The sequence below is a fragment of the Hemitrygon akajei genome, chromosome 10 (assembly GCF_048418815.1).
Source record: "Hemitrygon akajei chromosome 10, sHemAka1.3, whole genome shotgun sequence".
In the NCBI taxonomy this organism is placed as follows: Eukaryota; Metazoa; Chordata; class Chondrichthyes; order Myliobatiformes; family Dasyatidae; genus Hemitrygon; species Hemitrygon akajei.
The window spans coordinates 3,471,891-3,484,265 of NC_133133.1; the positions used below are offsets into that span (position 1 = coordinate 3,471,891).

At 40.4% G+C, this 12,375-nt stretch overlaps 1 protein-coding gene across 4 annotated transcripts in view; it reads right to left on the bottom strand.

The window, feature by feature from the left end:
- Positions 1 to 12,375, bottom strand: part of fgf13a (fibroblast growth factor 13a) — a 489,639-nt gene that overhangs the window by 204,407 nt on the left and 272,857 nt on the right. Inside the window, exon 1 of one of the 4 annotated variants that reach the window (XM_073057756.1) lies at positions 3,380 to 3,520. The exons of the other annotated variants lie outside the window; for them this stretch is intronic. Coding sequence (XP_072913857.1) covers positions 3,380 to 3,410 — 31 coding nt within the window. The 5' untranslated portion in view covers positions 3,411 to 3,520. Of the gene's footprint in view, positions 1 to 3,379; positions 3,521 to 12,375 lie in introns of those variants that run through there. 4 annotated transcript variants of the gene reach the window in all.

Consider the following 12,375-nt stretch of genomic DNA (forward strand, 5'->3'; position numbering starts at 1 on the left):
GTGAGGTATTGCTCTTCCAGTGTGAAAGCAGCTTCATTATGGCAGAAGAAGAGCCAAATACTGGAGGGCAAAGCCTCAGGGTGAGAGAGTAAAGTTTAAGAGACATTTGAAAAGAAATTCTTACAAAGAGATGCTACTCCAGGGGAAGTAGAATGAGGCACAATATCAACAATTAACAGGCAGGAAATAGAGAAATACAGATCACGTGCATATTGACAGGTTTGTAGAAGTTGGGGTGTCAATTTTCTCTCCAGGTTGCAATGCCTGACTGAATGATCCATCTCATGGGGTACCAAGATAGCATAATGGATAGCACAACAGTATTACAGTGTGGGACACTGGAGTTCAGAGTTCAATTCCAGCACCACCTGAAAGGGATCTCTGTATGTTCTCCACATGGAACATGTGGATTTCCTTCAGGTGCCCCAGTTTCTTCCCAGTCCAAAGATAACCAGGTAGATTAATTGATCATTGTAAGTTGCCCTGTGATTAGGTTAGGATTAAATTGGGGCTTGTTGGTGTGGTGCGACTTGAAAGGGACAGAAGGGCCAACTCTGCACTGTACCACTAAATAAATAAATATATAAATATTGAATTAATCACTCAAACAAATTTCCAAACTGTCTGTAAATAGGAAAATATACACATGTCATCAAATCCCTTCATATTCACACCTAAGAGCCACATAGCTTCAAACATTCTTATTTATAGTGGAAAATAAGCAGGGCAAGCCAAAAGATGAATAACAACTGAGAATAGAGGTAAGCTTATTTCCAAATGTTTAATAAAACTGTAAAGTCAAGAATCAATTAATTTTGTTTCTCCTCCTGTTTGTCTCATGAAGTTTTTGCAGGAGTACCGTCCCTACCCCAACCTGATGTGACAGGTCTTTGCTTCATTTCAGTAAAATTAAGTATCTGTGATAAATACGTTAAGTCACATCCCTTCCCACTATCAGCAGTAGCCTCAAGAAGACAATATCTCAGGAAGGTAGACAAATGCTATCTTTTTCACAGGGTTGAAATGTTTAATACCAGAGGGCATGCATTTAATGTGAGAGGGGATCATTTCAAAGGAGATGCAATGGGCAAGTTTTTTACATACAGAGTGGTGAGTGCCTAGAATGCACTATCCGGAGAGGTGGTAGAGACAAGGTTATTATATTAGGACTTCTCAATGATGTTTACATAGGCACTTGAATGTGGGAAAAATTAAGGGAAATGGACATTGTGTAGGCATAAGAACATAGTTTATTTGGCCATTTGATTACCTATTCATTTCATTTGGCACAACATTATAGGTCAAAGAACCTGTTCCTCTGCAGTACTGTTCTATTTTATATATTCTATGTTTTAAATCAGTTTAAGTTTCGATGTCATTCAACCATACACACATATGTAGTTAAATGAAACACAACTCTTGATCAGGAAATGAGAAGTTGGGTCTTGAAATATGTAAATTGTAGGATAAGCAGAATCAAAGATTGTTCAGCTTAAGAGTTATTAAACACTGATGATGAAAGCTTAGAAAAGATTCCAATGAAGCTGAATGCAAGCACAGTGGGGATGTTGTTGGAGGGAACTATGGAGTGTTAAAGAAAATGTTACAGGAGGGTGGGAAGGTAAGGTGAAATAGGAGTCCATAGGAGGCATCAGCAGTGAGTTCAGAAGGAATTTCTTTAGCTTATTAGAGTCACATAGCACTACTTCCCAAAACACACCCTTCATCCCATCTAGTTTGTGCCATACTATTATTGTGTAGTCCCATTGACCACACTTGAACCATTGCCCTCCATACCACTCCCATCTATGTACTTATCCAAACTTCTCTTAAATGTTGAAATTGAACGTGCATCTACCACTTCCACTGGCAATTCATTCCACACTCTCACCACCCTCTGAATGGAGTTGCCCTTCAAATTCCCTTAAACATTTCATCTTTCATGCTTAACCCATGGCCTCTAGTTCTAGTCTCACCCAATCTCAGTGGAAAAAAATCTGCTTCTATTTAACCTATCCATAACCTTTTTTTTATATTAGACATTATGAAAACATTACGTCAGCAAAACTTGTACAAAGTAACATGGGAACAGTTGGAGGCTGTCAGCACATCCACCCTGTTCCACCATCACTGACCGTAGTGGATGCCCAGGGATATAAGCGTTTGTAAACAGTTTCATTTTTCTTTTTGGCCCCTTTCTCATTCCTTTAATCTTTCCATGTTGGGTCTATTTTGCTGCTTTATTCTCCCATGTTTATTTGATTTTTAGCCAACTCTCCACTCACAACAACTGAAAAAAATAAGATTCTGTCTCATCTGAGAGATGAAAACTCTGTCCTGTGTTTAACAAGGATGCATTAGGAGACAAACACAGGCATAAAGTATGTGCACACACACAGAAAAACACACATCAAAGACCAATAATATGCACATACACACAGAGGCACATATCTTAAAATGGAAGCCTGTGGCATCTAGTGTAGTAACTTCATTTACTCTCTATTTGACCTTAGATGGCGTTTTACACAATGTAATTCACCTTATGGTCCCGGGACTATAAGCACGAAGATCAAATTTTCACAGTTAGCAAACCAAGACTTAAGACTGCATATAAAATAGGGAGTGGACAGAATAATAATGCACATGCTTGTAAATCCTCGCAAACCAGTCTGGCAGAATTCAAGGTAACCAAGTTTGCCTCTCTGCAGATGCTGTCTGATTTGCTAAAGTTTCCAGTATTTACCAATTTATATCTATAAACGTCAAGAATAATTAACCCCAGTCATGAAACCAAAAAGAAATAAACATTACTGAGGAAAATGGGCTATCACTTAAGAATTAGGTTTAATATCACTGACATATCCCGTGAAATTTGTTGTTTGGCCACAACAGTATATTGCAATACGTAATAATAAAACTATAAATTGCAGTAAGAAGTATAGAGACTAAATTTATATGTTAATAATCGGTGTTATTAATAACATGGTCTCGGGATAACCGTATACTCGATGTACCCGAGGAGTTGGTGAAACAAAATTCAGCACCGCGGAGAGTTCTCCGTTCGCCTGAAACCCGGAGAGCGCTCCGCTCTTCAGCACCATGGAGAACTACCAGCACGCGAAAAGCAACTGGGCGTTGGTTGCATTGTCTCTGAACAAATGTATTAGTTAATCGCAGATCACCAATATAAAACAGATATTGGCGAGCATACTCTAATCAGGGCAAGTGCAATATCTTTCGGACTGCAGCCGAAGAATGAAAGGACAGTGTTGTCACTTTCTTGTTTAAACTACAATAGAATTAATTCTCAAAAAGGTCGCCTGTAATTGGCAACAACTCGGCTGCGCTAATTCCACGAAGGCTGCCCCTTTAACCCTACCTGAGACAGATCTTCTCAGCACCAAGTCCATGTTTGAAACTCTGAAAATGGTTCCAACAACTGACTGCTGTCCGCAATGGGCTCGCGGATGGAGAGGGCTGTCCCGGGAAAGTTTAAAGCACTAAGAAATGTAGTCTCTTAGGCACTGGCCCGAACCATCCAGGCCGCGCATTAGGTATGGAGAGATCATTAATGGGCATTAGTGAGAGAGCATTATGACTCTTTCACCGTGTCATTAATGATTTATTCAGGAACTGTGTAGGTTTGGCAACTTGCGTGCACTCTCGTAGATTTTCAGTGCATTATCTTGTAGTATTTCCTCATAAAACCAAATTGAACCCATTTTCCAGCCCGAACATTTGCAATTTCTGCTCTCGAGTTACGAGAATTATTTGTAAACTGATAGCCAGCTTTCTGTTTGGCACAGTGCATTAACTCACATCCAGCCTGACGCCCGAATCTGTGCTCAGATTCTTCAGATTAGTAACTGCTAATCTGACCATTTTATGGAAAGTGGAAGACATTATCGCTCGTTCACTTTACCAGTCTGAATAATTGATAAACAATGGATGTCGCCACAGTTAGGAAGTGCTTCAGCCCACATTGAAAAACGAGAAAATCTGTTCTGCTTTTACCAGCAAACGTTTATTAACGCAACACACAAAATGCTGGAGGAGCTCAGCAGATCAAGCAGCGTCTGTAGAAATGAAAAACAGTCAACGTTTCGAGCAGAAACCATTCATCAGGTCTGGATAGAAAGGGGGAAGTAGCTAAAATAAGAAAGTGGAAGGAAGGTGAACGGGTACAAACTGGGAGGTGATTGGCGAAACCTGGTGGGTGGGGGAGGGGAATTAAGAGAGAAGTTGGGAGGCGGTAGGTGGAAAAGTTAAAGGACGTGAGAAGAAGGACTCTCTTTACCTTTTCCGTTTATTATCTCACAACTTCTTATTTCATCTCCCTCAGCACCAATCTAGCTTCATCTATCATCATCTGGCTTGTCCTCCTCCCCCTCCCTCTCCCCACATAGCTTTTTATCCTGACTTCCCAGTCCTGATTATGGGTTTCAACCCCAAAGTGTTAACTGTTTACTCATTTCCATAGATGCCACCTGACCTGCTGAGTTTCTCCAGCATTTTGAGTGTTGCTCTGGATTTCCAGCATCTGCATAAATCTCTTCTGTTTCTGTTTATGAATGCATTTCATAATGTTCCAGCATTTTCATAATGTTCTAGTCTTGTCGGTACACAATTCTCACCCCTCCCACTCCTCACTCTTCATTCTCAGTCTTGTTGACGGGGTTTCAACCAGAATCGTTGACAATTCTTCCACCCCATCTGCCCACAAATGTCTTTTGACCTGTTGTACTCCTCCAGCATTTTTTCTGCTCAAGACATGAGCATTTTCAATTTTTGTGTCTTCGAGATTTCAATATGTTTCCCAATTATCTGCTGTTTGTCTGAAGGTGAATCGCCTGTATTTTATTAGGTGGTGTTGCAGTTCGCCTGACATTATTGCAGTTCAGGGCATCAGAGTTTGAAGCTCAATCCCAACATCCTATTTTTATGTCCACCCTGTAGAATGTGTGGCTTTTCTCTGGGTGCTCCGGTTTCCACCCGCAGTCCAAAGATGCACTGGTTAGTAGGTTGATTGGTCATTGTAAATTGTCCCGTGATTAGGCTAGGAATAAATTGGGGGCTGCTGGCAGCACAGCTTCAAGGGCTGAGGGGTCTATTCCATGCAATATCTCTAAATCAAATTATCTATCATTTTAATGCTAAGTTTATTACCATGCTGTGTGGGATGAGAATATTCTTCTCTTTCTCTGTCTGGATTGGATTAAACAGTTCACTGTTTTGTTGCCCTTCTCAACTTCATTCCCCCCGATGCAACTTGCATTTGCCCTGGTTCATGCTCCACAGATCCTCATTATACCTGCCTTCCCCACACCTCTCTTCCTTCATTCAGGTGTCTGGCCAGTGCCTATTCTGTTCTCCACTGGATGTAATCCCAGTGAATGTCCCATCTCACATTTGAATAAGTAAATCTGAATTTCACAAACACAAGAGATTCTTCAGATGCTGGAAATCTAGAGCAACACACACAAAATCCTAGAGGAATTCAGCAAGTCAGTCAACATCTATGGACGGAAATATACAGACAATGTTTCAGGCTGATTTATTTTTTGAGAAGTTGTACCCGTCCCTTTACCTTACAAATTAAAATAAAGCACAAAACTGCAGTTACTGGAAATCTGACATGAGAAACAGAAATGATGGAAGAGCAGAGGGAGGGCTTTTTCCTGAACAGTTAACAGCTTCTCTTTCCACTGATGCTGCTGGAGCTGCTGACTCTTTCCAGCATTTTCTGTTTGGTTTGAAACTACCACTTTATATTTGCTCCATGTGCCAGGTCAGGTAATTTTATTTTTACTTTCAAAGAACTGCAATATAATTAAGTTTCTGGGAGGCATCTCCTTGGTGCAACAGTAACTTTCTGTCCTCATTCAATGGGACATAAATCCAAACGGCATCAATTTAAACACATAATTTATGTTGGCACCTTAGCACATTGCTGCATTACTGAATGCTGGTTCTTTCAAATGAGAAATGGAACTTGTGGAACTACTTGGAAGGATATCCTCTGCATCTGAGACTCTGTCCATCAACACCATTAAAGGAGATGATATAATTACCAGTAACAGTTAGTCAGATATGTACAGTATGTATGTATGTATGTATGCTGACTGCTGCAAAGAACTTGGTTGATATCTTTGTCATCATTCATCTTCTCCCAATCACCCTCCTTTTTTCCAGACATCATAAGATTCAAGATTGTTTAATGTCATTTCCAGTACACAAGTGTAAAGGAAAATGAAATAATTGTTATTTCAGATCTGATACATCACTAGAAAAACACAAGAATAATAAAAGCATATTAACTATAAATACATAAGATAGCTTATATATAAAGATTGATTGTATGTCCATAAAGTGACACTAGGCACAGGAGTGTCTGTACATAAAGTGACAGACAGGAAATGACAAAGTAGTGGTGGATGGGGGTGTAGAGGGGTGGGTTAGTGGGTGGAGGTGTTGATCAGCCTTACTACTTGGGGAAATAACTGTTTCTGAGTCTGGTATGGATGCTGTGCAGCCTCTATTCTCCACTCACCCATATCTTCAACAACCACCTCCAAATTGGCTCCAAGCTCCTTTACCCATCATTCTACTTACCACATTAACAATGCTTTCAACATTTGCATCCTTCTTGATGTCCTCTGACAGACTCCCTCTTTCCTTTCTCTATCACCTCTTTCAAGCCATGCTCTGCTTCCACATTCCATGCTGCCTCTCAAATTTCCTTTATAAACCTCTCCAACTTTCTCCCTCTCACATCTTTCCACTTTTAAGACAAATAGTTAAACTACTTCTTCAATGAAGCATTTGGTCTTCAGTACTAATTGTAATCCTACTTGAGTAAGGTAGGTTTTTAGTCCCTAGTGCTGGTGAGAAGCACATCAGGTCATTGTACAACATGAGAGGTGATGTACACACCTCAAAAATTATTGATTATTTGCAAAACAGATTATGACCTCCCAAGAAATTCTTCACGTTACTTCAAGTTCATCCCTAACCAAAAGGAGGAAATGATTTTGCTATAAATGGATTGTAACAAAGCATCAGATTCTGACGTGGGCAGCTCTCTGCAGTATGTGGCTGCAATTCAAAGGATGCACTTATGAAAATAACGTTGAAGCTGTAATCAATCCAGGCCTGGGCTCCCTATTTTTTGCCTGTTCATCACATTCCTTGCTACTGCAGATCATATAGATGGCAACAGATTATTTGATCATTTCAGTTCTACCCTTAGCTATTGATCATTGGTCTAAAATTGTTTCTTCCAATAATGTTGCAAACTTGAGTTCTAATATCAACAAAACAGAGAAGAATAAAAACATCATTTCCTCTGGTGTGCATATATATGCAATGGCCACTTTATTAGGTACACCTGTACATCTGATTGTTAATGCATATATCTAATCAGTGAATTATCTGGCAGCAACTCAGTGCATAAAAGTATGCAGACATGGTCAAGAGGATCAGTTGTTTATCAGACCAAACATCAGAATGGGGAAGAAATGTGATCTAAGTGACTTTGACCGTGGGAAAAATGTTGATGCAAGACAGGGTGGTTTGAGTACCTCAGAAACTGCTGGTCTCCTGAGATTTTCATGCACAAGAGCTTCCAGAGATTGGAGCAAAAATAAAATAAAAATCCAATGAGTGGCAGTTCCGTGGGTGAAAATGCCTTGTTAATGAGAGGTCAGAGGAGATTGGCCAGACTGGTTCAAGCTGACAGGAAGGCAACAGTAACTCAAATAACCACACGTTATAACAGTGGTGTGCCAAAGTTTGTTTTTCATTATGTGCCCTGTTGTGTGCAGAAGAGCGTCTCTGAATGCACAGTCTTAGAGTGGAAGTACTGCAACAGCAGAAGCCCATGAACATACACCCAGTGGCCATTTTATTACATACAGGATGTGCCTAATAAAGTGGCCACTGAGGGTATATCAGCCGCTTGTCGTCTACACTGAGTGCTTGTTCATACCACCCAAGAAGTATAAGGTTAAGGATAAGCATGATATTTATTTGTCACATGTACATGAAAACATTGAAACATACAGTGAAAAACCTTGTTTTGCATCAAGGATCAGCAGAATCTGAGGATGTGCTGGGGAGCCCACAAGTTTCACCATGCTTCTGGCATCTCCACAACTCACTAACCCTAACCCATATGTCTTTGGAATGTGGGAGGAAACCAAAGCACTTGGAGTAAACCCACGTGGTTATGGGGAGAATGCCTAAACACCTTACAAACAGCAGTGGGATTTGATCCTTCATCACTAGCACAGTAAAGCTTTATTGCTAACTGCCACCCTACTGGGTCACCCTTTCAAATAGGAATAGGTCATTCAATAAAGTCACAGGCGATCTTTTCCTCAAAGTCACTTTCCTGCACTATTGCCTTTTTCTTTGCTTCATCTAATATCCATAAACCTTTAAATCTTTGCCATGAATGGCCTCAGTGAGTAAGTTTCTTCAGCTCTTTGGTGAACTCTAAAGCTTCACTACCCTCAGAGTGAATGAACTCTTCTCATCTCTGTCACTATTATAAAACTGTGACCTCCAGTCCCAGACACCCCTGTGGGGGGAATAGTAACTCTGCATCTGTCCTGTCAAGCGACAATACACTTCTGTAGATTACCTCTCATGTTTTTCTTAATTGAAGAAAATATACACACAATCTACATAGTCCCTCCTTATACAACATGCCCCCACATGCCAGAAATTAGCCCATAAACCTTTATTGTATTTCCTTTATCACCCGCGTATCAGTCCTCAATGGAGAGACCTGACTTGCAGACAATATTTCAGCTGTGGACTCACTAAGATTTTATAATCCTGCAGTAAGTCATCTGTACTCTTCTACTCAAACTTATTTTACATTCAGATTCAGATCTATTTATTTATTATATGACCATTGAAACATACAATGAAATGTGCTGTTGCATGAATATCCAATTCTAGTACTCAGTGCTCTAACAGATGAGGGCAAGCATGCTAAATGTCTTCACCAACTTGTCTACCTGTGTTGCCTCTTTTAGAGAACTATGTACAACCAGGTCTTTCTGTCTACTACACTTCACAGAACACTTCCATTCACTTTATATGCCCTGCCCTGGTTTAATCTACCAAAATGCAATACTTCACACTTGTCTGAGTTAAATTCCATTCACTGTTCTTTGGTTCTATCACGGGCACAAGCCTCCCCAGCATCGAGGACCTCCTCCAAAGTTGGTGCCTCAAGAAGGGGGCATCTGTTATTAAGGACCCTCAGCATTGGGACATTTCCTCTTCTTTTACTACTGTCAAAGAGGAGATACAGGACCCTGAAGACCCAAACTCAATATTTCAGAAACAGCTTCTTCCCCTCTACCACCAGGATTCTCTTTGACTTACCACGAGGACTAGGACTAACAGACTGGGTCACAGCTTCTTCCCTCAGGCTGTGAGACTAACGCATATCCTGCCACCACCGAGGTCTCATCATTATGACAGTGAGTTGTTTGTTATTTACTTGTGCTTAACGACATGAATTTTAAATTATATGTAACTTGTTTGTGGTAACATTTTGTTGTTTGTGCTATGTGTAATATATGTTTTGTGGTGCACTGTGATCTAGAAGAACATTATTTCATTTGGTTGTGTATATACACACACACTCACACACACACACACACACACACACACACACACACACACACACACACACACACACACACACACACACACACACACACACACACACACACACACACACACAAACACACAGTCAGGTGACAATAAACTCGAACTTGAACGGTCCATGAACCCATGAACATTGCCTCACTATTTGACTTATTCATTAAATAAATGACTAAATGCACAAATCCAACACAGCAGATGAATTTTACCCTGTGTTAATCCAGTACAAACAAGACTAAGTGATCCTTACTAAAATAATTAATTATTTCCATAATATAAAGCTCCACTTCTACAAAGATGGATCAGAGATGCCAGGAGCAATATTTTGGGAGAAAATTCAGCAATTTATTCAAAAGCAGCATCATAATGCACAAAGATATCACGTCATCCATTATAGATGCAATAATTATCTTAAATTACCGTACAAATACAGGTAATTCAATGCTGACATTTTATAATCTACAACGATCTCTGATCAAAGATAACAAAGTTCCATTTGACATGACACCGATATAGCAGTCCCACAGCTTACTAACCCCAACCCAAAGTTCAAAGTAAGTTTATTATCCAAGTACAGGTATGTTATTATATACAACCCTGAGATTCATTTTCTTGAGGGCGTTCACAGTAAATACTAAGAAACACAATAGAATCGATGAAAAACTGCACAGAAGAAGATGGACAACCAATGTGCCAACAGATTGTGCATGTGCAAAAGAAAATAAAATAAGTAAACAAACAAATAAATAAGCAATAAATATCACAAACACAAGTTGTACAGTCCTTAAAATTGAGTTTGTAGATTATGGAAAAGAGTAAAACAGTTGATGTTTTGGACCAAGACCTTTCATTAGGACGGTCCTGATGAAGGGTCTCAGCCTGAAACGTTAACTATACTCTTTTCTGTACTTGCCTCCTGGCCTGCTGAGTTCCCCCAGCATTTTGTGCATGCATTATTTTGATTTCCAGCATCTGTAGATTTTCTCCTGCTTGCCACAGGTTTGGAAATCAGTTATGGAACCCATATGTTATTGGAATATTGGAGGAAACTGGAATGTTTGGAGGAAACCTACATGGTGATGGGAGAATGCACAGACTCCTTATCAGCAACAGCAGGAATTGAACCCCAATCACTGATGGTTCATGCTGTAAACATTGCACTAACCACTACACTATTCTGCTGCCTATGAATATGACAATAAATTTCAGATTCAGATTTATTCATCAGGTGTGCATTGAAAAATAGAGTAAAATGTGTCATTTTGTTAACATTGAAACATAGAAAACCTACAGCACAATACAGGCCCTTCGGCCCACAATGCTGTGCCAATCATGTACTTACTTCAGAAATTATCTAGGGTTACCCATAGCTCTCAATTTTTTTAAGCTCCATGTACCTATCCAGGACATCATTAAAAGACCCTATCGTATTCGCCTCCACTACTGTTGCTGGCAGCCCAGTCCACGTACTCACCACTCTCTGCATAAAATACTTAGCCCTGATATCTCCTCTGTACCTACTTCCTTAAAACTGTGCCCTCTCATGCTAGCCATTTCAGCCCTGGGAAAATGCCCCTGACTGTCCACACGATCAATGTCTCTCATCATCTCATACACCTCTATCAGGTCACCTCTCATCCTCCATCGCTCTAAGGAGAAAAGGCCAAGTTCACTCAACTTATGTTCCCCAATCCAGGCAACATTCTTGTAAATCTCCTCTGCACCCTTTCTATGGTTTCCACATCCTTCCTGTAGTGAGGTGACCAGAACTGAGCACAGTATTCCAAGTGGGATCTGACCAGGGTCCTATATAGCTGCAACATTACCTCTCAGCTCTTAAACTCAATCCCACGATTGATGAAGGACAGTGCACTGTATGCCTTCTTAACCGGAGTCAACCTGAGTAGCAGCTTTGAGTGTCCTATGGACTCAGAACTCAACATCCCTCTGATCCTCCACACTGCCAAGAGTCTTACCATTAATACTATATTCTGCCATAATATTTGACCTACCAAAATGAACCACTTCACACTTATCTGGTTTGAACTCCATCTGCCATTTCTCAGCCCAGTTTTGCATTCTATCAATGTCCTGCTGTAACCTCTGATAGCCCTCCACACTATCCACAACACCTCCAACCTTTGTGTCATCAGCAAATTTACTAACCCATCCTTCCACTTCCTCATCCAGGTCATTTATAAAAATTATGAAGAGAAGGGGTCCCAGAATAGATCCCTGAGGCACACCACTGGTGACTGACCTCCATGCAGAATATGACCTGTCTACAACCATTCTTTGCCTTCTGTGGGCAAGCGAATTCTGGATCCACAAAGCAATGTCCCCTTGGATCCCATGCCTCCTTACTTTTTCAATAAAAAGGTACCTTGCAAGGTACCTTGCATGGGGTACCTTGTCAAACGCCTTGCTGAAGTCCATATACACTACATCTACGGCTCTACCTTCATCAACGTGTTTAGACACATCCTCAAAAAATTCAATCAGGCTCGTCAGGCACGACCTGCCCTTGACAAAGCCATTCTGGCTATTCCTAATCATATAATACCACTCCAAATGTTCATAGATCCTGTCTCTCAGGATATTCTCCATCAACTTACCAAACATTGAAGTAAGAATCACTGGCCTATAATTTCCTGGGCTATCCCTACTCCCTTTCTTGAATAAGGGAACAAC